The sequence below is a fragment of the Lepisma saccharinum genome, chromosome 11 (assembly GCF_977018435.1).
Source record: "Lepisma saccharinum chromosome 11, izLepSacc3.1, whole genome shotgun sequence".
In the NCBI taxonomy this organism is placed as follows: domain Eukaryota; kingdom Metazoa; phylum Arthropoda; class Insecta; order Zygentoma; family Lepismatidae; genus Lepisma; species Lepisma saccharinum.
In genome coordinates, this window is record NC_139239.1 from 66,102,412 (window position 1) to 66,127,536 (window position 25,125).

Genomic DNA, 25,125 nt, shown 5'->3' on the forward strand with positions numbered 1-25,125 from the left:
GTTACTCTTTGTTGCTCTAGCACCTCTCTAGGCAGATCACGACGACGAGGATGAATAATAATTCCAGGATCCGAACGTATATGGAAACGTTACAGAATAAATCCTTCTTGGCATCTAATGTTCCTGTACCTTGTTTCAAAGCTGGTCCGCAAGTCACCTCGTTGGCCGAAAACTTTGAGTGCTAGATTCGCCATCAACGGTCCCAGGTTCGAGTCCTGCATGGACATCTAAGTTACATCCATTCTAATCGTCGCGATTAACCAAACCAGCAGAAAATCTGCACTAAATTAGCAAGAAACTGAAAGCTGATTACTTAGGGTATTTGCTACAAAGAAATCATCCGAGGAAATGTGTATTTACGGAGCTTCAAGTAAGAATGTATTCCAAATCGTGACATTACGTTACGTTATAGATTGTGTTTTTTTTTATACAAGTGTTTATAATCCGATAGTACATGGATGAACGTACATTGTTGTTAATGTCAATGTATTTTGTTGCATTTGCAATAAAATGTCATATTTTGGAAAGATCGGTATTGCTGCTACAACCAATTTTTGTCGTCGTCTTTTCTAAGAAAACCAAACCCAACAAGCTTAATCTAACCACCACAGATTATTTACTACCCAAACAACCTACAAGCCAATGGCAGTGCTTGAAACAGTTGTAGCAGCAATCAATACCTTTTAGAATACGGTAGCTGCTACGGGGATAGAGTGGGGTGTGGCAACCGTGGACAAGTTGAACTTTCTCGAACAGCCTATATGTGAGGTTTACAAGTAACTTAAAAAAGTATTTAAAAAAGTAAGTCAAGTCTTGACTTTATAACTAGAATCACAGTCCTTCGTTGGAAAACTAAGAGATTCCTTATCAACCATTCTTCTTCGAAAATAAGTCTTTTTGACATATGCGTAAAACATTTTACGTATTAGTTTAAAACCCATTTTTTTGCTTTTGATTTCAACATTGAAAACATATTTAACGCCTAGTGCTATCAATTACAAAAACATTTTATTTGTTTCTTTAACCCTTATATAAAGGGAACATCTGCGAAAGCCTTCTTATAAGAAGGCATCGACTCTCTCTACCAAAACTGACCCTTGTACAATATCCATCGTCTTCGGTACAAAATACCCGGTTCTTGTTAGTTGCTCGTATGCTGAACGGACACACGGGTTGAACTCCAGCAACCCAATTCCCCAAATAAGGCTTTCCCGGAATAATTCGTCCAGAAGTGGACGTTACCAGAAGTACTCTGGTCCGCCCATCGGCAGTCTTTCTTGCAAAGAGAATCAAGGTTTGCTGATCATTGTACTTGCAACAGTACCCTTTGAGTCGAAATCTCGCCCACGTACGCCATAAAAATGACCCTTATTTGCTACCGCTACAGGGGAACCCACCCGGACAAGAAAGATTCCGCCAGCCTGCATGATGCATAATGAATGTCGGGGCTTGACGTGTGCAATATGTTATGGGCGCTGACGATTCCCATTTGAATGGGAGGAGGAGGAGAGAGTCCGATACCCGGTTACTGCCTAAGCTCTGGCACAGTTTAAACATTACAGGCATTTCGTGTCATGTGGGAAGGTCACAGAAGGTCAAACTCTGATGTGGCTGTTCCACCTATATGAGGCGATGACCCCGAAATAGCATTGCTGTTGATTCAAATGTTTAGAAGTAACAGTTACTTCTTCCAATTAACTGTAATGACTTACTTTTTGAACATCAAATCGGATATATTTTTTTTTCAGTCTAACGAGTTCTGTATTTTGAAGTAATAAACAAACTTTAGAAATGGAAATACAATGACTGTCTTCACTTACATATATTTGGTAAGATGTTTTTGAGTGAAGTATTTTTCTTTTTTCAAGTATATGGGGTTTACTTTGATTTTCATGAGGCTTGTTACAATGTAATACTCCCAGTTCACGGGATACGTATTATTTAAGTTTATCACACTATGTCGACTCGGTGGTCGAGCTCGGGTTTAGTGGTCAACTTTCAATCTTGCCACCGAACTTCCCGGATTCGAGTCCTGGCCTGGAAATGGGTGTTCTTTGTGAGTGTCCCTTCATAAATTTAATCATGCGATCACACACAGACATCGTCGCGATTAGCCAAAAGTGGAAGAAATGCGACGTATTTTGTAAAATATACAATTTTAGGCTCTTTTCAAAGTAATTTTATTTTTTATTCCGGCGGAGACCCCCCTTGGTGTTTACCCATCATGGTTAAGGCAACTGGGGGTTTCATTCAAGAAAAGGAAGTAGCAGTCTGGTATTCAAGTAACAGAGACGACGGACTGGATGCGCTTACTACGCGTTATCCTATGGAAAGCCCTTTTGGCATACCTTGGAAGAATTGTTGTCACGGAGTGTGTTGGTACACACACACATATCAAGCTATGTTAATCCTGCCCACCAAAATTCAATGTTACCAAGCGACCGTAAGGTCCTGTGGTGAGCTCGTCGGTTGGCAGCACAGTGTCAAGGAAAGTGAAGAAAATGCGATATTTCGGTACGTTGATGCACCAGATCAAAATATCGAAAAGTGGTTCTCTACGAACATTCTCTCTCTGTGCTCAGGTAAAATCTGAAAAACTTCTGTCGACTGGTTCTCGAGATAATCCTGACCAAAGTTTCCCCGTAAGCTTACTAAGGCTGAAGAGAAATGTGCTCAGAATTTTGCCATGGTATAATATCACCTTAATCAAATAATATATTTGAACTTTTCTTATTCTGTCGTCTTGGCCGGAGTGGTCATAAGAAGCCGGAAGGTCCCAGGGTCGAACCCTGGACAAGGCAAGGATATATAATCATTGTGTTTGTCCCATCATCCATTTCATTATCCCTGCTCATCGTAGCGTTTAATCTATGAAAAGCTCTCCGTGGTGGAGTGGTCAGCACAGAGCTCTACGACTCCAGGGTTCGAATTCCGAATTGGGCATGGGCATTCTTTGTGGTCTCTTCATCAATTTCATCATACCAGCCCTCCTCCTCATCGTCCCGATTAGGTAAAAGTGAAAGAAAAGCGACGGAAAATAATCTTATTAATTCAATCAATAAAACCTATGAGGTAGAAAAAGGGACGCAACGTTTCCTCTTCGGAACACTGGAAAAAAACTGTTCTACTATTCCCGACGCTTCTGCGAAACTTTCTTTCATTCAAGTTTTCCGATGTATCGAGGTGCTTCGAGAACGCATGCCGTTCCCAGCCTCCTGCATTCCTCGAAGGCCATCAATATGGCTGAAAAATGCGAAGGGGAGGAAGTTTACCGCTACGCTCTGTCCTTCCCGAAGGCACCCACCGTCAGACACGCTTCCCCTTTCATGGAAACATTTCTGACCCACATCACTGAGACCGGAAGATGCATTTTTCACAATGGACATTTCCTAGGAATATACTTGAGCAAGACCTACATAACACGTCTGAGTTTCTTCCAGATATATATTTTTTTACCTTCTTGCTCCACAGGAAGCGGAATAATTCTTACAGAAAAGTGTTACCCCTATGTATGGTGTGGATTTATCGGACACAAACCCCTACAATTGCTTTAGTAAACAATTGGCAATAATAAGATTAACAGTTGTTCAGTAGGAGGTTCACAGATGTACGGTCACCGGCAATAAAAGTGGGACACTTAGATCTTGATAAATCTACTTCCCTTTAAGGAGTGTTGCCTAACTCAACGGTGATAAGTCAGCTTCAATAGCAACTTTTGAACAGGAAGTTGGGCTATCGCCGCTGAGATAGGCAACACACATAACTCATTCGTACCCGGTACCGGCACCTTTTTATATGTGATCATTTGTGAACATGATACCACAATATTTTGAGATGATCTTCTCAAAATCTTCTGATGGTCACAATAATAAACCAACATGAAGAGTGCCGGAACCTATCTTCCTACAAAAAACAATGTGTATGTATATAGGGAGAAATTATACAGAGAAATGCATAAAAGGATAACTTCATCAGCCGCTGTTCCGTGTGATGAACAAAATATGCATCAATTGAACAGATCAGTCATAATGATTTCAAAGAAGCCAAAAGTTACACGTTTAACTGTCCCAATTGTTGCATCAACCCTGATTTCAAGTTCTTTGTGACGAATGTTTGAGCGGGGGAGGGAGTGGCTATTCGAGTTCCAGTTTTGTTTTCAGTCTATGCAAAGATATGCTCCTCTGGACTGGACGTACAGTTTAAAGTGTCCGAACCACTGAGTGTCACTACCAGGGACACCTTGATTACAAGGCGACGATGGCAGAGTGGATATTCGATTCGAATACTTGTATATTCAGCTTATTCTCCCAAGATCTTCAGCTGACGACACGAGTATAGCTAGCGAGCCTATCAACAGTGTAGCACGTGAGCAAGAGGAATAGCGATAGGCTCGGGGTTGAGATCACATCAGCAGCTCACTTGTTGATTGGATGCTTCGGGAGTAGTGACTCGCCTCCAAGCTGCAAATGCAGAATATCCAGAGATATTATGGACATATCCTCACTCTAGCTGAACTTCTGTGATGTAAGGCTGTGGATCAAAAATGGGGAATTGAAAATCACGGAGTCAAGACAAGGAAAATTTACGAGAAACTCGGATAATACAAAAAGTAGTGAAAGCAAATCTTCTAAGTAAATCGAGGAGACAGAGAACGGTAACAGAAATAATAAGAAAAAATATAGGATATACAATACATTCAAAGAAATATAAGCAAATATATTCCAAGCTAACCTGAAATTCTCGCCTCTACACGGAAATCGTCGTAAACAAAGCCAAGTGATGACACGGTAAAGAATGCGGTGAAGCATTGGGATGTGCTAAAAGGATTCTGGGAAGATATTCGACCTAGGATGATTGGATGGGCGTGTGCGGAATGCGAGAGGAATGTAGCACACACACAAAAGCGATCGTGCATATGTGAATGTGTGTGATGACTCACTGGGCTTTTGGAAAATCCTTGTGAGAGCATTCTCATACTAATTGAAATTTCTAATTCAAATGAATTTCTAATTTGGATAAGTTACATTATATTCCACTTGTATAAGTCGAGGTTGTCTTCAGTGCTGAATAATTTGGTAAGAAAACTATACTTTATATCGATTTTCAACTTCCATAAGTAACTTAGTTAAGATACCGGTATATTAAAGCTGTAGATTATTTTTAACAAAGTAAAATATAGTTGTACCAGGATTTTTATTCTTTTTCCTCAAAGATGTGACTACTACTACTACTACTAACTTCAGGAGTCCCGGATTCGATACGCGGTGGATGCACATAGTGGTTCTGATCCCACTTTAAACTGTAGGTCCTTTAGCCTTTCTGTGCATAAAGTGGACTTAAGACAACAATTTAATCAATCAATCAATTCAGGCCTAACTTTGGGGGGATGGTGGAGGGGGGGGGGGCAGAACATGAACCTTAGAGATCCCAAATATCCGTAGACTGTAAATGTTAATATATCTGTAAATTTGGTGGAGGGCAGTGCCCCCTGTAATTATAATTTTCCCAACCTTAAATGCAGTTCTAGTACTGAAAATTGTTTATGAACAATAAATAATAATTTATGTTCTCAGAAGAGAGGAAATTGTATTTCCCTGGTTGAGAACGCATTTATATATGTAGAACTTGACGAGGAAATCCAAAGAAGGAAGGATATTCTCTGTACTTCGTTCAATTCAAAATTTCCTTCCCTTTCGCCGTGGAGTAGTTGGTTAGCGCACCGAATTTGTAGCAAAAATAGGTTTGTCGTACATTCGATGCCCTCTACCGGCAAAAAGCAATGTGTTCATCTGAAGACGAGAAAGAGGTTCTCTCTCGAAACATAGTGTTAGAATATGTATAGTAAAAAGCACTAGACAATGGATAATGTCCAATTAACATTACATGCTAAACAAATACATATTTCACGAGAACTATTTTTTTTAAAGTAATCGTGCACATGTATTTAAAGTTACCAATAAATTTGGTCATGGTTTCCAAAATATTTGCTCACAGTTAAAAAATAAAAAAAAAAACAAAAAAAAAACGAATGTGCTTTGTTATTAAAAGAAATCGTTTTTTTCCATGTTGGAAAGGAACTCTTTCTGAGAAGTCACGTGGTATTGTTTACCTTAGCTTCGTTCTTACCGTGGATGGAATTTGGTGTCAATTGACACACTTCGAAGTTTGTGTGTGTGTCAACAATTTCCCACGCCAGCAGACGTCGAGCTGAGTGTGTTCGTCCCTCTCTAAAGCTCTATTCTACGCGATAACCTACCACACAGTTATGAGACCCAGGGATTGGAATTCCTTCCATTGATATGGCACAATCAGGGTCTTGTGCAACCTGCTTGAGCCGGAACCCACCCCGGATTTCCACCTAACGATAGCGGATGACGTTAGGTTCCTCTCCGCTGTTACCACCTTTTGACCCGCTTCCTTATCTGTGAAGACACTCTCTACAGCAGTGAGGTGGTCAGTGTCAGAACTTGAAATAGGGTTAACTTAATCACCGGGCTTTTGGACAGTGAAAGAAGCTTCAAAATAGAAAAGTTACATTGGCAATTGTACTTCAGCGCATTCCAAACACAAAGACTTGATTGCTGTCTGTGGGAAGGGTGCATATAAAAAAAGGGGGGTTTGGAGTCAAGGTGGGTTGATATAACAGTATCGGAAGCAGAAAAATATATATTTACATATATTTTTTATTTGCTTTAATCAAACTGTTCGAATATTTTACAGCGCCGTTTACCAGAAAAAAGCTTTTCTATAAAAAACGTATAACTATATGTATGGTGCCAAGAACCATACAAGCAATTTTAAACGTTTTTTAAAAAAAAAAATCGATAAAATAATCAGATTTATATAAAAAATCATCAAAGATGATTTTTGAAATAAATATCATGATTTTTATCCACCGTGTTTGGAATAACCAGAAAATTAGTTTATCGTAACTAAATTTGGTTACACATTCTTGTAGTAATAGTGCACTTTTGCTTAGAGTTGCCAAAAACTAGTCAAACTTACTAATTTTAGTAAAAGCTACAATTTTTTTTGTTTACATTTACCAAACTTATTTTGTTAATTCGAAGGAAACCTTCTTTCCTGTGGGACGATAGAGATCATACAACGAAATTTCAGATTCTAAAATATGTAAAAATATAGCACAGACTACTGAAAGAAACCCACAATGATCTCTCTTGACGCTCATGCTCCCCTTTCCGAAATTCCTCGACAATCGGTGACATATGTAACTCGATAACGTGAACAATTACAACAATGATGATATCAGAATGGGTCGGAGAGGACGGTGTCCTCATTCAGCTATCCCTGTCTCTATTGCACAGCAACATACGAGGAAAACCTCGCAATTAAATATTGTATTTATTAAAGTTGATCCGGTACCACTTTGAACTTATACAAAACATTTCTCTTACGTCATTAAATGTTGTATTCATTGCAATATTTGTTCTTATAATGATTTCTATGTTGTCTACTACATTTTGTTATTACTCAGTAAGGTCTGCACAGAAAGACGTAGAAATAAATTATGGAAACTCGAGTGAAAATTGCTGTTTTTTTTTTTTTTGGATATTCTCATGCTCTGATCATGAATCCTTGATAACCCATTACTGCAAATACAATTGGAAATAACCGCTTTAATTGGCACCAAGAATAATGAAAATAAGAAATACGTTGTTCACCAGACGAAGCTCTCATGCTTTGTATGCTGAGTCTTCCACTTGTACGTCTGTTCAACTCATGCAGGTTATGGAAAACAGCTCGCGGCGAGACAAACAAGGCTTCCCGATGCTTCGAGATTTCTGTTCGACTCACTGGGTCAAATAACTGTGAACTTGGTTTGCCGTCTTCTGTAATTTGCCGGTAAATATATCGCGCAGCAAAAGCGATCGTCGTTCCTTGTATACATGCCCCCCCCCCCCTCCCCCTCGATGACACACTTTTTAGAATCACACGTGGTAATTTGGCAGTTCGGTTCGTAGTAATTGGTGGCAAAAATAGATTTTCCCCATCCCCTCCTCTTCGCATTTTGGAGCAAATCTTTCATATGGATGGGGAATGGTGGTGAACATTCCATTCTGAGATGTTTTGTTTATTCCCTTGGTGAGTACCAAAGTAGGAGCTGGCGGAGCTGCAGCCCCCCGTTTCAAAATAATGGACAATAGAATAAAAGTAAACGTTAATGTAATTAATTGATTTTTTGGAAGTATTGCGTGTGGATTACTTGAACAAATATTTCGTTTTCAGCGATTGATATTCGTTCTCAAAATTAGATATGAGACATTTCGATACATTTCCAATTCAGATCGAGAACAAGACATTTAGAAAATAGAGACAAGACCAAATTTTACTCTTTTCTTTGATAGTGCATGAAGCGGCAGCCATCTTGGATTTATGACGTCACGCACGCCATATGTTACAATTCCGGGCAAAACACCTGGTAGTACATGATTGTGTACCACACTAGCAACGCATCACCGATAGTCATATATTCGCTTCATTCAAAAACCCACGGACTATAGAAATATTGACATATGCCCCTGGACTATCTCGAAGAGTAACATCTAAATTTATTATCTCAGTCCAAGCAGTGGCTTATTTATTAAGACAACTTCAATTATTGTATTGAATGCGCATACGGTATATGACAGGACTAATAGAAGTATTCAAGTATACTTAATCAATTTTCGTATTCACATGGAAACGCTAATCAGAGTTTTTCGTATTATCAACAATGAGATTAAGTTGCTGTCAAAATATAATTCTGTATACGCGTCTGGGTATTAATACAGTTTGAACATTGGATCCTAAATATTTTCATACAGCCATATATCCACATGGTAATGTGCACATATTTAACCTATTTTGAAAGAAAAATATGAACAAAATTTATAAATCTCAAACTAAATGAGAATAAGACAAATCTAATGTTCTTGAACTTGTCTACCTCATCCTAGGTCGAACTGTCTACTCTGTTGTTCGTGAGTGTAGGACCATCGCTTTCTTTCATTGGCTGTCGTTCCTCTCGCCTTGCAGTGACCTCGTTGGTGAAAATATCTGTCTTGAAATCATAAATTAATGTCGAGCAGAACTATTTTCCTGCCTTATCCAAGGTGGCAACTCGTGAATAGGCTGCACTTAATAGCCCCTTCCTATACAGTTTAAAATCGAATTGCTATGTTAAACACGTACAAGTTTCAGTCGTTTTCTGAGAATGGCTTAATTTATCTTCAAGTCTGCAGATACAGGTCCCTTGCTTTCCCTGTTTCTTAACCTCTCCTTCACATAATCTGGCTATTTTGGTTTTAAATCCTAGTTTTTCTATCCGTTTTTGTTCTCGTTAGATCTGGAATACAAAACAGAACAATACTGGTAAATATCATGCAATACGTTAATTAGTACTGAAAAGGTGTTCAGTGAGGAACCCACCATATCGTTCTTTTTTCTGCCAAAAACTCAAAACTTTTGAAATAAGCTTACGTTATAACTGGAAAATTATAGCAAAACACTCAAACACATAAACTTACCTTGTAAATTACAGATTGTGCGGGAAAGATTATGGCCCAAACACCAGTTCAAAACAAATATACACAACGAGTCGGTAGCTGACGCTCTCAGTGTTGTCAATTGTCGAAAAATGTTACTGCGAAGTCATGCACCCCTTTATCCTATTTCTTCCACGTCAAATTTCCCTCTTATCAGAGTTTTGTACCATAATAGTATTTCTTCTCGAGTTTTTAATTTTACGACTCTTTACCTGGGATAGTGCCAAGACAAGACGAAACTTCACACAGTCTCATTATTGTGTCGTGTCTCGAAATAATAGATTCATCAATTAGTGCATCTAAGTAATAGTTACTTTTTTCGAGTAACGGTAACTGTAACTGAGTTACTTTTTCGAGTAACTGTAACTGTAAGTGAGTTACTTTTTCGAGTAACGGTAACTGTGAGTGAGTTACTTTTTCGAGTAACGGTAACTGAGTTACTTTTTTGAGTAACTGTAACTGAGTTACTTTTTCGAGTAACTGTAACTGTAAGTGAGTTACTTTTTCGAGTAACGGTAACTGTAACTGAGTTACTTTTTCGAGTAACTGTAACTGTAACTGAGTTACTTTTTCGAGTAACTGTAACTGAGTTACTTTTTCGAGTAACGGTAACTGTAAGTGAGTTACTTTTTCGAGTAACTGTAACTGTAACTGTTACTTTTTCGAGTAACGGTAACTGTAACTGAGTTACTTTTTTTGAGTAACTGTAACTGAGTTACTTTTTCGAGTAACTGTAACTGAGTTACTTTTTCGAGTAACTGTAACTGTAACTGAGTTACTTTTTCGAGTAACTGTAACTGAGTTACTTTTTCGAGTAACTGTAACTGAGTTACTTTTTCGAGTAACTGTAACTGTAACTGAGTTACTTTTTCGAGTAACTGTAACTGTAACTGAGTTACTTTTTCGAGTAACTGTAACTGAGTTACTTTTTCGAGTAACGGTAACTGTAACTGAGTTACTTTTTCGAGTAACGGTAACTGTAACTGAGTTACTTTTTCGAATAACGGTAACTGTAACTGAGTTACTTTTTCGAGTAACGGTAACTGTGAGTTACTTTTTCGAGTAACGGTAACTGTAAGTTCGAGTTACTCTTAGAAAGTAATTGTAACTCTGTTACTCTTAGAAAGTAATTCCTGGGTCACTGAGAATAACTATGAATCGAAAACTTTTAAGATTTTAATATTAACTAAGGTTTACGTAGATAATGAAAACAGGAATTTTTGGCGAACATAACATTCAAAAGTTAGAAAAATAATATCGATTTTTGAAAAAATAAATAACTGAATAATTCAGGTCCCCAACCAAAGGTTACCTCAAGTGACTTGGAAATGAAAAATTGCAGTTGTCGCCCCCTTTGATGTTAACGCAGGTAGTTTATGCCATTTTTCACAGAAGAAAGCTATTCGATCCCAGAGAACACCTGTTGAAAGCCCTTAATCACAGCTGTCGGCGCTCCCCTTTAACGAGCTCGTTCGTACTCAATCTAAGTAGACCAGAGTGACGTAGGCTGGCTATTCAATGTGAAATCGGCAACAATAAACTCTGCAACAACAGGAGTTGTAATCGGAAGTTTCTCCAGAAGAAGCGAGCCTTAATAATTTTATAAACGATTGTCGTTTGTTTCCTTCCATCGTTTCACCTCTTCCACCCGGCACTTGACTGTGTCAGGAACTTTCGACAAATTACAGCAGCAAGAAGTTTTGCGGGTGAAGTTTCACCAAGTACCAGTCTGCATTAATCTTGTACTTTGCTGTCCCCCCCCCCCCTTTTCTCTCTTTCAGTATATTCTTTCTTCTTTTCTTTCCATGCATGTCGCTTTGGTCCTACAGTTTTGTGGATGAAGTCGCGGCTAAAATGGCGACATCGACACTCGTTCTAGACCCCAAATCCAAGAGGTTCCTCCGCCACTGATATTTATGCCATGTATCAAGCTTAAGGAAAAAAACAACTTCACTTTGGTGTAAAGCTGTGGCAATAGGCAACAACATTGTCCTACGCCGGGGGGGTTAGCTAATGGAGCTACATCTCCTCCTGAATTTTTTTTAAGAAATCAAAATTTACAAGCTAAAGCAGTAAAAATCTCTGGGATAAACCAAAGTGATAAACCCATGTTAAAATGACCCAATACAATTTTTGCCTTTCAACAACTTTTAAATCGAAGGTTGAAAAATAAAAATGTTAATTATGAAATATTTTACAGGATGTTCGCATCTAGAACGCATCTATGTAATATCCATCTTTACAATTCTCCAGCCCTCCCCCCCGAAAAAATATCCTGCGTACGATGTGGCCAACAACAACAACATCCATTCGTTTTAATTTTTTATTATAATTTTGACTAGGGAAACAGAATCTTCAAAGCGCATTATTACTTTTCTAAAAAACAAAAAAAAAAAAAAAAAATGCAAATACATATGTTTTGTTAATCAGTTCATGATTTAAATTACTTGTTGTTGAAACTGTAGTCTATATTTTTGACCTAAATAGTATTTGATAAGCTTTATTCAAATTGGATTTAGTGTACAGACGACTTCATATAATCTCGCACAGAATTTTTTTTTAAGAGAGTTCAAAATCGAGATTGCCGTTCTAAACTAGCCTACTGAAGTTCACATGATTTCATGTGGTTCGGATCCCTAATACATATATTCTAATTATTCAACTATTTATCAGTTGCTGAAGGCGAGGCTTATCAAATTATTCTGCCAAACAATGCAACAATTTGTTGCATTTACAGAAATATTCAGCTGAATCTTGTTGAAGGTTTTCTTCCATTCATTATTAGATCCACAGTTTAAAACGTGATCTCCAGAATGTGGTTGAATTAAACAATTTATTCTAAATTTTATGCACAGCAAATATTCTACGCCTCCACTCCACTGTAGACTTGTAATGAAATTCGATCCGCCGGCCTCCGTGGCGGAGTATTTAGTACATCACCCTACGGGGTCCCGAGTTCGAATCCCGGAATGGGCGTTCTTTGCGAGTGTCCCTTCAACATTTCCATCATATTATCACTCATCCTCCACTTCGTGATTAGTAAAAAGTGGCAGAAAAGCTAAATAAAACAAACCAATCAATCAATCTATTACAAAGTATACTAAAAGGCCCACCCACTTCAAATTAATTATGGCCATTAAGAATTAGAAGGGAAGAGTGACTTCATTATCATCTGCTTACATCCATCACAGTAAAAAAAAGAAAGTTTTGCATTGCAACACGTGTAACTCTCTTGAGACAATACAAGGGAACTTTTTATCGCACTATTTGGTCGTAAAATGTAGATGACTGCGCAGGGCACCTAGTGACTAATGAAGCGCTCTGGCTTCGCAAAGAATAAAAGTGGTTAGCTTTCGGCTTTCAAACCTGAATTCGTGACACAAATCTTAATTAGCCTTCAACATAGCTTTCTGCAACGCTGACCACTTTGACAACCACTGCGAAAGAGACCAAGAACCTGTTTTTTGTCACCCGGTACTGATGATTCTCAGCTCTTCCGCACACCTGTTGCTAAGGCCAGGTCAATAAGTTTTCTTATTGGTCACCTGCGGGCAAGGTGCCAAAAGCGCGTTTGTGTAAAAACAGCCTCGGGGCATGTGTTGGACGAACACAAGAAAAAAAAGCATTGCGGTCTTGGACTTATTAATTGAAATTGGCATATTGCCCGCTGAGAGGGTCGACAAGACCGAAAACTGTTGGCAAATCTTGTAATCGGATATCATTGGGCAGAGGCTGTGTGTTTTCTGTCACTAACTAACTCTGGGTTCTTGTTTCATTCTTCCTCTTCGGTCATAAGTTTTCTAGTTTACTCAAAACAAAATATGCAATAGAACAAGTCATAAGGACAATAAATAAGGCACCTCAAATGCCTTTCCCGGTCATTCAGAACCTTTATTCATCAATAATATTAGGAACATTAAATTATGGAGTAGAACTGTGGGGGTTAAAGGGGAACAACACAATAACCAGCACACAAACAGAATTCTATAAGAGGGTAATGGGCGTAAGCAGAGGTACGGCCAACTGTGGGATACTCAAGGAATTGGGCTTGAACAGAGACACTGTACAAGCACGGATGAGGGTTGTTAAATATTGGATGCGATTATCATTAGAGGGCCAAACTACGCTGGAGGAAAACGTTCACAACTGGGGTTGGGAAGTGAAGAATCTCTTATACAATAATGGAATGGTTTGGGTATGGGAAGAGGGAGGAAAGGGGGGGGGGCATTTCACCGGAAAACCAAATCAGAGACAGATTACTGGACATAGACAGACAAGAAATAACAGCAGACTGCCAAACGAAGTCCTCAATCAGGGAACAGTTAAAAGTAAAAGATTGATTGATTGATTGATTTAGTTTATTTTACTTCGCGTTTTGTGCCTCTTGGCTAATTTGCGAAGATGGGGATGAGTGATGAAATGATGAAATTGATGAATGGACATTCACAAACAACCAAACCCGACCGGGATTCAAACCCGGGACCCTTGGCGTCGCAGCGCGATGTGCTAACCGCTCGGCCACAGGGTCGGGCGAAAAAGAATGGGGGAAAGCGAAATATATGAATGTTGTGGGAGAAAAGGAAAGAGGCGCGCTGGCATGGTTCAGACTAGGGGGATGGAAACAATTAAGGAAGAGAAACGAAGAAGGGGAAAGGATATGTTGTAAGTGCGATGGAGAGGAGACGGACGAGCATATCCTCCTGAACTGCCCTTCTACACGTGACCTAAAGGACAGGTTTCTGGAAAACTTAACAGCGAGGGAGGTGATAGAAGTGGTAAACGATGGAATAAAGACAACAGAAGTGGGACAACGAGTGTGGAAATACCTGTGGGAAATAAGAGAACGGCGGAGGAAAGCTATTAGAGAAGACAGCGAAATTAGTGATCATGCTCAAACCGAGCCATCTTTATACTGTAACGTAAAGTGTAAACACCCCTTATCACTTAAAGAAGAGGGGAGAGTGGGAGTGTGAAAGGCAGCCCGAGAAATAGTGCAAGGGGGAAGTTTGTGGGAAGTGAAAGATTGGAATAACGTATATAGAGACTTCACCAAAGGAACCAGACACATAACTTTATTTGATTGCTAAACTAATTTTCTTCTTTTCTAATTTTCTTATATCTATTTTTTTTTTATTTTCTTATATCTGATCAACCACTAAGAGTATCTGTATATTAACATTCAGAGGGTACAATATTAATACATGACTGTAAGGAAACAGTAAGTTTTTTAAAAAAAAATATATGTAGTGTGTACAGCGTACAGGCAGCACAAGGAAATAAATATCATGTCAATAATTTTCTTCATTTATTTCCATTTTGTGGAGAAGTTGAAAAAGTCTTTGAATCCCGGAGTTGGCCATCACTGGGTGCGTGTGTTGAAGGGGTGGGAGTGATTTCAGATGATCATCACTATCCCATATATACATATATTCCATTGTAGAACAAGCGACACAGCTTTCAATTTTAAAAGTGAAATTTGCATAACCTTGTATTGCAATTTTACAAATTATTTTGAATTTTAAAAAAATTGTTATTTTCAACATAGCTTTTAAGCGTTCTTTTTAAAAAAGAAAAGCATGTGCAATTTTCGGACAAATAAAGTTAGTTCTACGTCTCATTCCATCGTTTTGTACTCGTTCAAAACAGTTTTTGCTTGCTTGTAAGCTTTTCACACAACAACAAAGATCAATTTAGTATAATAGGTTCACCGTAGTGTGATTTCTTATGAATTGGAGCTAATGTGGACAAAATGAACATTTTGTGTTTTGCTACGAAAACAGACATTTTTTTGAACACCAACATCTTACGACTGTCTAGTATTTGAAGGGGATACAAGGGGCAAAATCGGGATCAAAGGACTTAGGGGTGCTGACAGCACTCCCAAAATCCATTGATCCAATAAACTGCCTGGTTTATGGGAGAGAAGGATCTAACATGCGTTAGTGAACTCACGTGTCAACAGAAAGTGTATATTTCACACAATGGTAGAAAACCTATGCTCTTTGTGGGATAAATTCACATTATTATTATTAAGAACTAGAACAAAATATTAAAAGAATATGAATACTATGTGATATATCATTCATTTTCTCACACAAATATTTTTAACAAATATTCGTTGTTTCCACCTGGTTCTGCTGAATGCCCACTTTGAGAAGTTTAGTTTTTTGTTTGAATATGGAACCAAAATTAGAAATAAATTAACATTTGGTGGATCTTTGTGATTGATTTATTTGTGTTGTCGCAAAGATTTGACGCGGCACGAATGAAAGTAAGTCTTGCAGTAGTAGAGATTTGTCCTGTTTAATGAATTTGGTCATCGTTTTGAAGGCCATGTCTTAATCCCAACTACTCTGATGTTAGCATGTGGGATCAATTACATTTATTATACTCATATTTATTTGGGGATAAAATAACATTAAATTACCAAACTTAAATGATTAATTTGAACAAAAATTTTATTGTAGAAAATATGTTGGTAATTAATTTCCTACCTCACTAATACGTACATTCCTTTACTCGCCTATCCCCCCTCCAGCTTGTAGGGCCGCCTTGACGTGACTACTTGTAGGGGGTTTAGTATCGAGGGCATTTTCATTTCATGCATCACTCATTTCCATAATTCATTAGGAGTATAAGGGGTAACACTTCCAAGTAGTACACCCAAATGTCAACCTCACTTTCATGTAGTACACCCAAATGTCAACCTCACTTCCATGTAGTACACCCAAATGTCAACCTCACTTCCATTTAATACACCCAAATTTCAACCTCACTTCCATGTAGTACACCCTGGACTGCATTTTTGCGGACTAACGATGCTCTGGCGTCTGGACCAATGTCCAGTATAATCTCTATGGAACTTGTGTGCTGTTCGTACGTGTATGGGGGGATTGTCCCTTCATCCATTACATCTTATCACCATTCATCCTCATCTTCGCAATTAGCCAAAAGTGTCAGAAACGCGAAGGAAAATAAATCCGTCAATCATTGAATCGTATATTCCTCCCCTTTTTTTCTCAATATCTTTTCATTCACGCATTTAATGCGGTGTCTACAGCCTCAAGTCGCTCCTCTTTTGATTTGCTTTTGTGCAAATATGTGATTTTTGTTCTTAGTATGCATCACTAGATTTACCCTTGAACATACTTTAAAAAGTAACAAAAAACATAGGTTTCAAGTGAACTTGATTTGCCATAGCTACAATGTAATCAACCCCTTCTTGCTTGTGATGTGAACAACAATGAAAGAAGGAACATCGGATAAACGAAGCGTCCCGGTACAATTTCACAGTTTATCAACGTTGTCTTCGCGCTCAAACAAACTGGCACAGAGTAAATCACCGTATCACAGACGGAGACTGCTTTGAGGAGAACTGTAAAAGGCGAACACGTGCTGCTTCTGGAAGTGCAAACGTTATTTTCTGGGTATCTGATCACGGACGTTGCTTTGTAGAATGTGGGTCAGCGGATTCAGTCGGTTGCTTCTCAGTCGAAGCCTACCTTGCTATTGTTTGCCCATTTATCAGCACGGTCTATCAACGTTGACACATGTAACGATAAAGGCTTAGCACTTATGGTAATCCCAGTGGTTCGATATAGCTTTCTTACGATCCTTGCATAATGTAAATGTGATGTAAACGTATATAACGAGAAGTGTTAATAAGGATCCGTCATATCGCCTCATACGTTTTCAGGCATTGAGGAAGGTTATTTTTTCCCATCGAAACATCTCACTCCCCATTCATGACTATGAAAAAATGTTTCTGAAGATCTTTTAAACGGTTGCGTGCCGTTTTGCAATTGTTCACCAGCAAATGTGCTGTCAAGAGGCGGGATATATTCTAATTTTAATCAGGGTTGGAATATTTGAAACGTAAAGATTTTAAAGATTTTTGATATTATCTAACTAACTAACTCCCTAGCCTTCTTAAACCCGAAGGTTCATGGCTGCAGCAACACAGGCCTTCCATCTGTCCCTATCTTGAGCAAGTTCTATATACTCTTTTCCATCCCTACCGATTTCCCTTAGGTCCATCTCAACGTTGTCCCTCCATCTTCGTCTTTGATATTATCGACACACTAATTTCCAAAAGTATTATTTTTCCAAAATTGGGTTATCAGTGGTGAAGTGATGTATACATGTTTGAACAATAGATTTTAAAAGTTTAAAAGAGAATGAAATTTATTATAGCTAAAATGTAGCAAATAATTTTCCACATCTTTCATAGAAACAGTACAGTTTAACTTACCGCTTCCGTTCCCAGCAAATATATAAAAAAAGTAGACAACTAAATATTATTTTAGCTCAAAACTGCATTTTTGCATGCATTGGGAATGAAGCTGATATACTTCACAAGGATATAATGATGATAATGAATTTGTTATGAATATAAGCTTATTACTAATTTATAATAATGATAATTGCCTTTTGATTATTCTAAGTACTGTTTCTGCTATTCAATTTTATATCAACGGACTGCCTCGTCTCCTACAAAAATTTCTGGCGACACCCATGTCTGTATGCTATTTTGGGTACGTACATACTTAATGTAACTAAACTCTATGACAAATATTTACGTCTCTTCTCTGCCTCTCCCATTCATTTCTTCTGGAGTCGCCACTGCTATGGAGGTCTGCCACACACTAATCTGGTGTACAGAAAAGTTCAAAGGTACTGCCACTCGAATTGTCAGGTGCCCTTCATGGTGCAAAACGTGCTGAAAGCTAGAAGTCTCACGTTTGAACCTTTGGATAAGCCGTATGCATATCATTGTTTGCCTCATCATCCATTTCATAAGCTCATCATTCATCCTCTTTGTCACGATTAATTAACCCAGGAGATAGAATCAATTTGTTCATTATCATATTCACGCAGTTTGTTCGGGACAATGTGAGGTTCAGCATTGGAACTGAAACGTCAACTGACCAACAGCTTCTTCATTAACACCTTTACTACACTACAATATCAGTCTATGTAACAGCTTAAGTTGTAAATTAAAACTGAATGAAAATAGTAACAGCAAGTTGCGTCTACCACTGGCTTCATTATTGAGGTGGTTACAAATAGTGGAATATATTTTAATGGTGTAGGGAAATAATAAGACTCAACTGAATATTTTCGACTCTACCGCTAACGACACAACCAACAAAAATAAATATGAGATAACTTACCATAATGTCTAATGTGTTCTATATGTCTTTTGTTGAAATTTGGTTATGCATGTTATCGAGATAATGACAGATTTTTCCCTTTTGTATTTGCAGATTGGGAAGATGATATGTACGCAGCCGTTCGTACTTGCGGCCATATCTTTGGTTTTGGTGCTATGCTACGTCAGCACGGTTGTAGCTTACGAAGATTTCACCACGTTGCAGCCGTCCGATGCGGACCTAGAGGAAACAACCGACGAGAACATCCCTCATCCCGAAGCCCTGGTTGTTGATGGCAGTCATGGATACAGGATGCCAGGACTTTTTGGAATGGATGGCAAACCATTTTATCTGGAGAAAGACCCGATTACTGGAGCAGTGGACTTCAGCGCGGGGACTGGGTCAGAAGAGGAGGGAGATGAACAGCTTAAGACTGCCGGTTCCCAGTCTACGTCTCAGCAGGCGGAAGTATCTGCTTCCTTGCAGAGGAAACCATCCGCTGTTGTTGTAACGCCGTCCGCTGTGGGAGACGATTACTATTACGACGACGAAGAGCTGGCTATGGAAAGTGAGAATATTGAAAGGAAAGACAGTGTGGGATCAGGCAGGCCAAATGATCTTAATCCGTACCAACTATTCCCTCCAGACTTCCACGAGTTTCTCAACATCCCCATCCATGATTACAACAATGGAACACCTGACAGTCAAAACGTTGTTCACGATAAATTCTACCCGGACGAAAAGTTCCCACTCATATCTAGTTCGTATGCAAACACCAAAGTCCAAGGTACAGGCAATAACAAGGTGCGCCCGCCAACAAGTACCACTCGTTCACCATCTTACTACACCTTCCGTCAACCTTATTCCACAACCGCTCTTCCTGAATCATTCAACGGTAATCAGCAACCTTACAGGCGACAGGAGTCGCAAAGCTCTACACATTACCCACCTGTGCATTATGGAGATTTCAGGAAACCGAGTGCTGACTCATCAAATACTCCCCTCAGGCATCCTGACGATGACATCATATATGATTATTACGATGATGTTTCTGATACTGGTTTCGGTCTTAAAACCTCAGCCCAAAGTGAAGATAGTGAAGAAGAGGAAGATCAGTTCCCACCCGCAAGACCGGATCGATTCAGCTCGCACACTTACCCATCGAAGGTCCAAGATAAAGTACCACCAAAAACCAACAAACCCGTGCTACCGTCTTCAACGGCTCACCCAGCATCAAACCCTTACAAGGAGCATACAACCAGAGCATCCGTGCCTAACAGGGCATCCAGTTATGTAACAAATAAACCAACAGAACCGAATCGTTACACGAACCCACCGTCATATACTTCAAGACAACCTGTTCAACTGGGACAACCAGCAAATCAACCTGGGAACAGGTCACCAGCACAGCACAACCAAGGTGGAAGTCAGTCTGGTGCTGGGAACAGGTCACCAGCACAGCACAGCCAAGGTGGAAGTCAGTCTGGTGCTGGGAACAGACCACCAGCACAGCACAGCCAAGGTGGAAGTCAGCCTGGTGCTGGGAACAGGCCACCAGCACAGCACAGCCAAGGTGGAAGTCAGCCTGGTGCTGGGAACAGGCCACCAGCACAGCACAGTCAAGGAGGAAGTCAGCCTGGTGCTGGAAACAGACAACCGTCGCCTGTCACTTCACCAACACACAGGCCTTCGCAAGCCCCTGCAAAATACTCAACCCCGATATCTCCCATAAAACCATTTAGTGTGAACGGTAACGGACCTTACAACTACGACGAGCCTTTCAGACCCATTTTTGGCCCAGGTGAGGAGAACGGTAAACAACGCCCTCAGGGTCCATATGCAAATAGTGGTTCAAGACCTACTGCTGATAGCACGCCGATCAAATTCAAACCTGACAGTGACAACAATTTCTTTGGTCCACCGGTATTCACAGGTCCACCATTTAAGGAAAAATTTACCGGAACTCAAGAAACTCCTGTGCGACAAACGCCTCCATCTTCACCGCAATTTTTCAATCTGCATCCAGAGAGGAATTCCAACATACCATCGTCCCCACCAAAGAATCCAGCACAACCACCTTATGGAGAAAATTCCGGAAGACCTACGCATATACAGGATAGGCCTACAAACTTTAACAGACCTACTACATCTCCACCACCGAAGAGAACTTCAAATGGTGATAAACCATCTCTTCAGGGTAGACCACCATACCATGATGACAATTCACAAAACAGAAGAAAAACCCCCTTTAGTGATGAACGATCTACTAATCGTCCTTTGCCGACTACGGACAGGCCTCAGAAACCGTCCGTTAGACCATCACACATTGGGAGCGTTTATCAGCAAGGGAACACACCAAGGCCACACACAGTGAGCGAGAGGCCTGGTTTAGCAAATTCAGGAAGACCTCAGTACTCTCAAGGACCACCTCCACCACCACCACCACCTCCCGGACCACCTAAACAGCCATACCACCGTCCACCTCAAAACAGACCCCATTCTGAAGAGGACGAATATCCAAAGTTGCGTCCTCCATTCAATAGACCACTTCCGGGTCCAATCAGGCCAGATTTCGAACATCCAGGAACTCTCATGAACAGCGGTTCTCATCCTCAAGGCGTCTTAATAGCACGCCCGAATGGAAATAACATACCTCCTCCACTACGCGAAAAGAATCATGTTTTACCTCCTCGGCCACGACCACAGTTTTCTGATGGACGTATACCACCACATCTCCAAAGGCCTGATGCTCCACCAATGAATGCACCTCCAAGACCACGTCCTGGACAAGATGGACCCATTCTGAAACCGGAAGCTGGTAGGCTTCCCCAGGATCTACATTACAGACCGCTTGGCGCTCCTCCGAAGACATCTCATCCTGGTCAACGAGTACCACCACCACCTGGGAGACTGCCTTACAATTCTCTGCCACATTACGCGAACAGACCGAAGCCGGGTCAGGAAGCGCACGCAGCAGCAAATGCTCCGAAGAAGCCCGGAATAAAGTACCCTGATCCGAACCTACCGAATATCCTCCCCCAGTTCAGACCAAATGCAAATGTCGAAGAAAAGCATTTCTCTCATGGCTTAGCAAACAGGCACCCAGTTGGTCTTGAAAGACACGACAATGTGCGACGTCCATATTATGATCGCATGCCACCTCCTCCACCTCATCTTCGCCTACGCATCCACAGGACTCAAGCGCCAGAAGACGACTACTCGTATGGAGCACCTCCACGGTTTTCGCACCCACCAGGGCCGCTTGTGGGTCGTCGCACCGGTCCCCAAAACGGACCCGATGCTGAGGAATCCAGGCAAGTGGCCACGCTGCAAATGATGCAGAGTTCTGCTTTCACAAGGGGCGGTTCAAGAGGAGAAGCCGGTACAGGAATAAGACCTCCGTTTGAAGTTCGTCCTGCTTCCTACGGATCTCGTCCAGTGGATGCTGCAGGTTCAGAAAATAGGCCAGTTTTTGTTGTATACCCGGTGAACGCAGGACAAAGGAACCCATCGCCAGTAGAAGGCGACGCTTCTGACAATCGCGGATCTCAAGGTCCTTCAGTCCAAGCTGGAGACGACATTCGAAGGCAGGACACTCAACCAGGATTTTCCTCACCGAATCTCAGAAGGCCAGGAGAATCTTTAGCTCGGTTCCCACAACAGGAAAACGCAGGAGGTAACATACCTCAACCAGAGCCTCCACGAAAGTCAGATTTCCCTTATGCTCTCGAACGTCCGAGCATGTTAGATGCAAATCTCGGAAGCAACGAGCCACAGCAAGAAGCTCAGGAAAAGAGCGACTCTATTGATGCCTCAGAAGAAGAGTATGTCGAGGAGACTGAAGACGATTCTGACTTCAACATTATCCCATACTTGCAAGACTATTTACCTTTTGGAACGAAGAAGCCTTCAACAAGACGACCATACACACCAACGACTCCCAGCTCGTCATCCAACACAGAACAAAATAACGTACCCCATCTACCCCCAGGCCACAGAAGACCACCCCCACCTGTACCAGGAAGTGTTCCTCCTCAAGATGTAGAATACAATCCACTTAAAGGCTACGTGAACATCCGTCCGCCTCAGCCTCTTGTACAGCGCCCTGATGCTGGTATCAAAACACAGCAAACATTATCTACGACTCTGAAAACTACATATTCACCAAGCAGCAGCCCGTCGCCTACAACACCGAAAACCTCGGACCAAACTCCCTTCAGGATAACAGAACACCCAAAACCAACTCCACTGATCATTACGGAGCGTCTGCCTTCAAACAGACCGCAAGGTTCTTCAGGAACGGAGATAACATTGTCGGCTGTTATGCATGCTCACGGCGGCGGAGATAACCACAGGATTTCTGATACTGAGGGCAAAGGTACCGTCTCTGCCACATCTGTTGGTATGAGTTTCCAAGCTCCATTCTATGCCAGTGCCAACGTTGCCCCGTCGCCAGGAGGTGGTTGGAGCGCAGTCGGTACCTCTTCAGGTAAAGAACGGATGAAACCAGGCATCGTGGACAGAGCTGAGGTGACCGACAGAGACGGTAGCGACAGTGATGGCCCATCACCAAAATTTGATTTCGAGAACTTCAAACCTCAACTGTTCGGAGGTTTCAAACCAATTTACTCTTTCCCCGAAGATGAAAACCCTGAGAAGCAATCACGAGGACGAGAGGAGAAGAAATTAGTTTGATAATCCAGTGCTCAAAGGCAGGAAGGAACTGTGAATGTCAGATTTGCTTTAACAGGCTACCTCAGGGACATGGCATCAAGGAGAATGATCAAGGAGGCTTCTTTAAATAAAAAATCATCATCATTAACTAGAATTTTCCTAATTTTGTTTCATCATCGTCACTGCGTCTTCGTTTCATTCGAATGGGCTGAAGTAGATTGACCGGTGGAAGAGTTTTCAGCGACTTCCTTTGGGAATAGTTCGTCAGACAACTTTTATACCTTTTTACTTCTTTATCTCTGCGGTGGTGTTTCCTATTATCAATCTGTTCTTTCCATTCGTGATGACACTTGTGACTCATAGACAAACACTAGCGAGGTGTGAACATCGTTGATGTTGCACCATGGACTTGTGACTCGCTTTATCATTACCGCCCCCAATGAATAATTTATTGTCCCTAGGACTCATGACAATACGTAAAGAGACAATCGCATCTGGAAGGTTGTTGTCGATGTGAGGGGTCCTTCCAGTGTACATCCGGAGGGTGAATTGGATCTCAGCTCACGATGCCCCCATACTCACACAATGAGTGACGTATCAACTTCTGCTCAATTGACTATCTAACTATCAAACCAAACTTGAAACATTATTTTTGACTGAAGTACGTGTTTAATATAAAAAAAATAGTTATCCATATCCTTAAAGAAAGGTATTAGCTTTTTCTTCTGCTTAACAGCATGCTATGAACCAAATATATATTAATATAGGGTTATACGCTCTCGAGTGTGAATGTGTGTTGTGCTAAGGTGGAACTGAACATAATTTTATATTTTCGTCCCTAAATTTTGCTTTACACATTCAAATGTAAAGGAAGATAGTGCAGGTGTGTGTTGTTTATCTGTGGAACAGTATTTAATGATCAATACGTGTGATTGTGATTACATATATTTTATGTGTAACATTTGCATGCATGTGAGTGTAGCTATGTGTGAATGTGAGCTGGTGCAGCATGGACAAAGAAATTAACAGCTTTGATCGCCAATTTCATTATTGGTGGTATTCTAAAATTTGTACAATTGTTAAAATGTGTTGTAAAAGGGCACATATGACATATAGGGAATAAAACGTTCCGCAATATTTGGTGATGGAACTTTTAGGTAGAAGCTCAGAGAATACTCTCGCTTGTGAGAATAAATGAATAGAAGGGGCAAAAATAATCAGGGATGTATAATTGGGATGCGAGAACTAGTATTCAATTTTTGTACTGCAAATATGTGTATTTTGCATTTACTTATTACAAGAAATAATTTATTGTCCGTGATTGTACAACACTAAAACATACTGTTGTTCGAAAAATAGTAGGCAACAGATTCTTGTGTATCAATAAACATATTTTCCTGTTTTAAGAAAATATCATTCTTAGTCATTCACCCAATAGTATTTCTAAGTGTTATTTGTATACAAGGTGATTCATAATCAAGGGAGGCAAAGTTAACATAAAATTACATGCATGTTTCTTCACGAGTTCACAGTAGAATTGATGTATCAAAATTAGTTCCTTCAAAGCTTCCTTGATTTTTGATAGCATATTAGTTATGCATTTGTACACGTTGCAAATTTTTTGGAATGTGGCATTGAGTTGTACTTCGACGTGTAAGAGCCAAACGGTTTCGAACAGGAGACTAGATCGAAATAGACACCATGTTTAAAGCAGTTACATGTGAATTTAGCGATGGATAGGAGTAAGAGGAAAC

General features: G+C 40.2%; 1 protein-coding gene across 2 annotated transcripts in view; it reads left to right on the forward strand.

Moving 5' to 3' along the window:
• Positions 1-24,754, forward strand: part of LOC145994876 (uncharacterized) — a 61,792-nt gene extending 37,038 nt beyond the window's left edge. The window contains exons 2-3 of one of the 2 annotated variants that reach the window (XM_083131315.1): positions 18,812-20,094; positions 20,146-24,754. In XM_083131315.1, coding sequence (XP_082987441.1) covers positions 18,821-20,094; positions 20,146-23,392 — 4,521 coding nt within the window. In that variant the 5' untranslated portion in view covers positions 18,812-18,820 and the 3' untranslated portion in view covers positions 23,393-24,754. Of the gene's footprint in view, positions 1-18,811 lie in introns of both variants that reach the window. The other variant, XM_083131314.1, reaches the window with a different exon arrangement.
• The last annotated feature ends 371 nt before the right edge of the window (positions 24,755-25,125 follow it).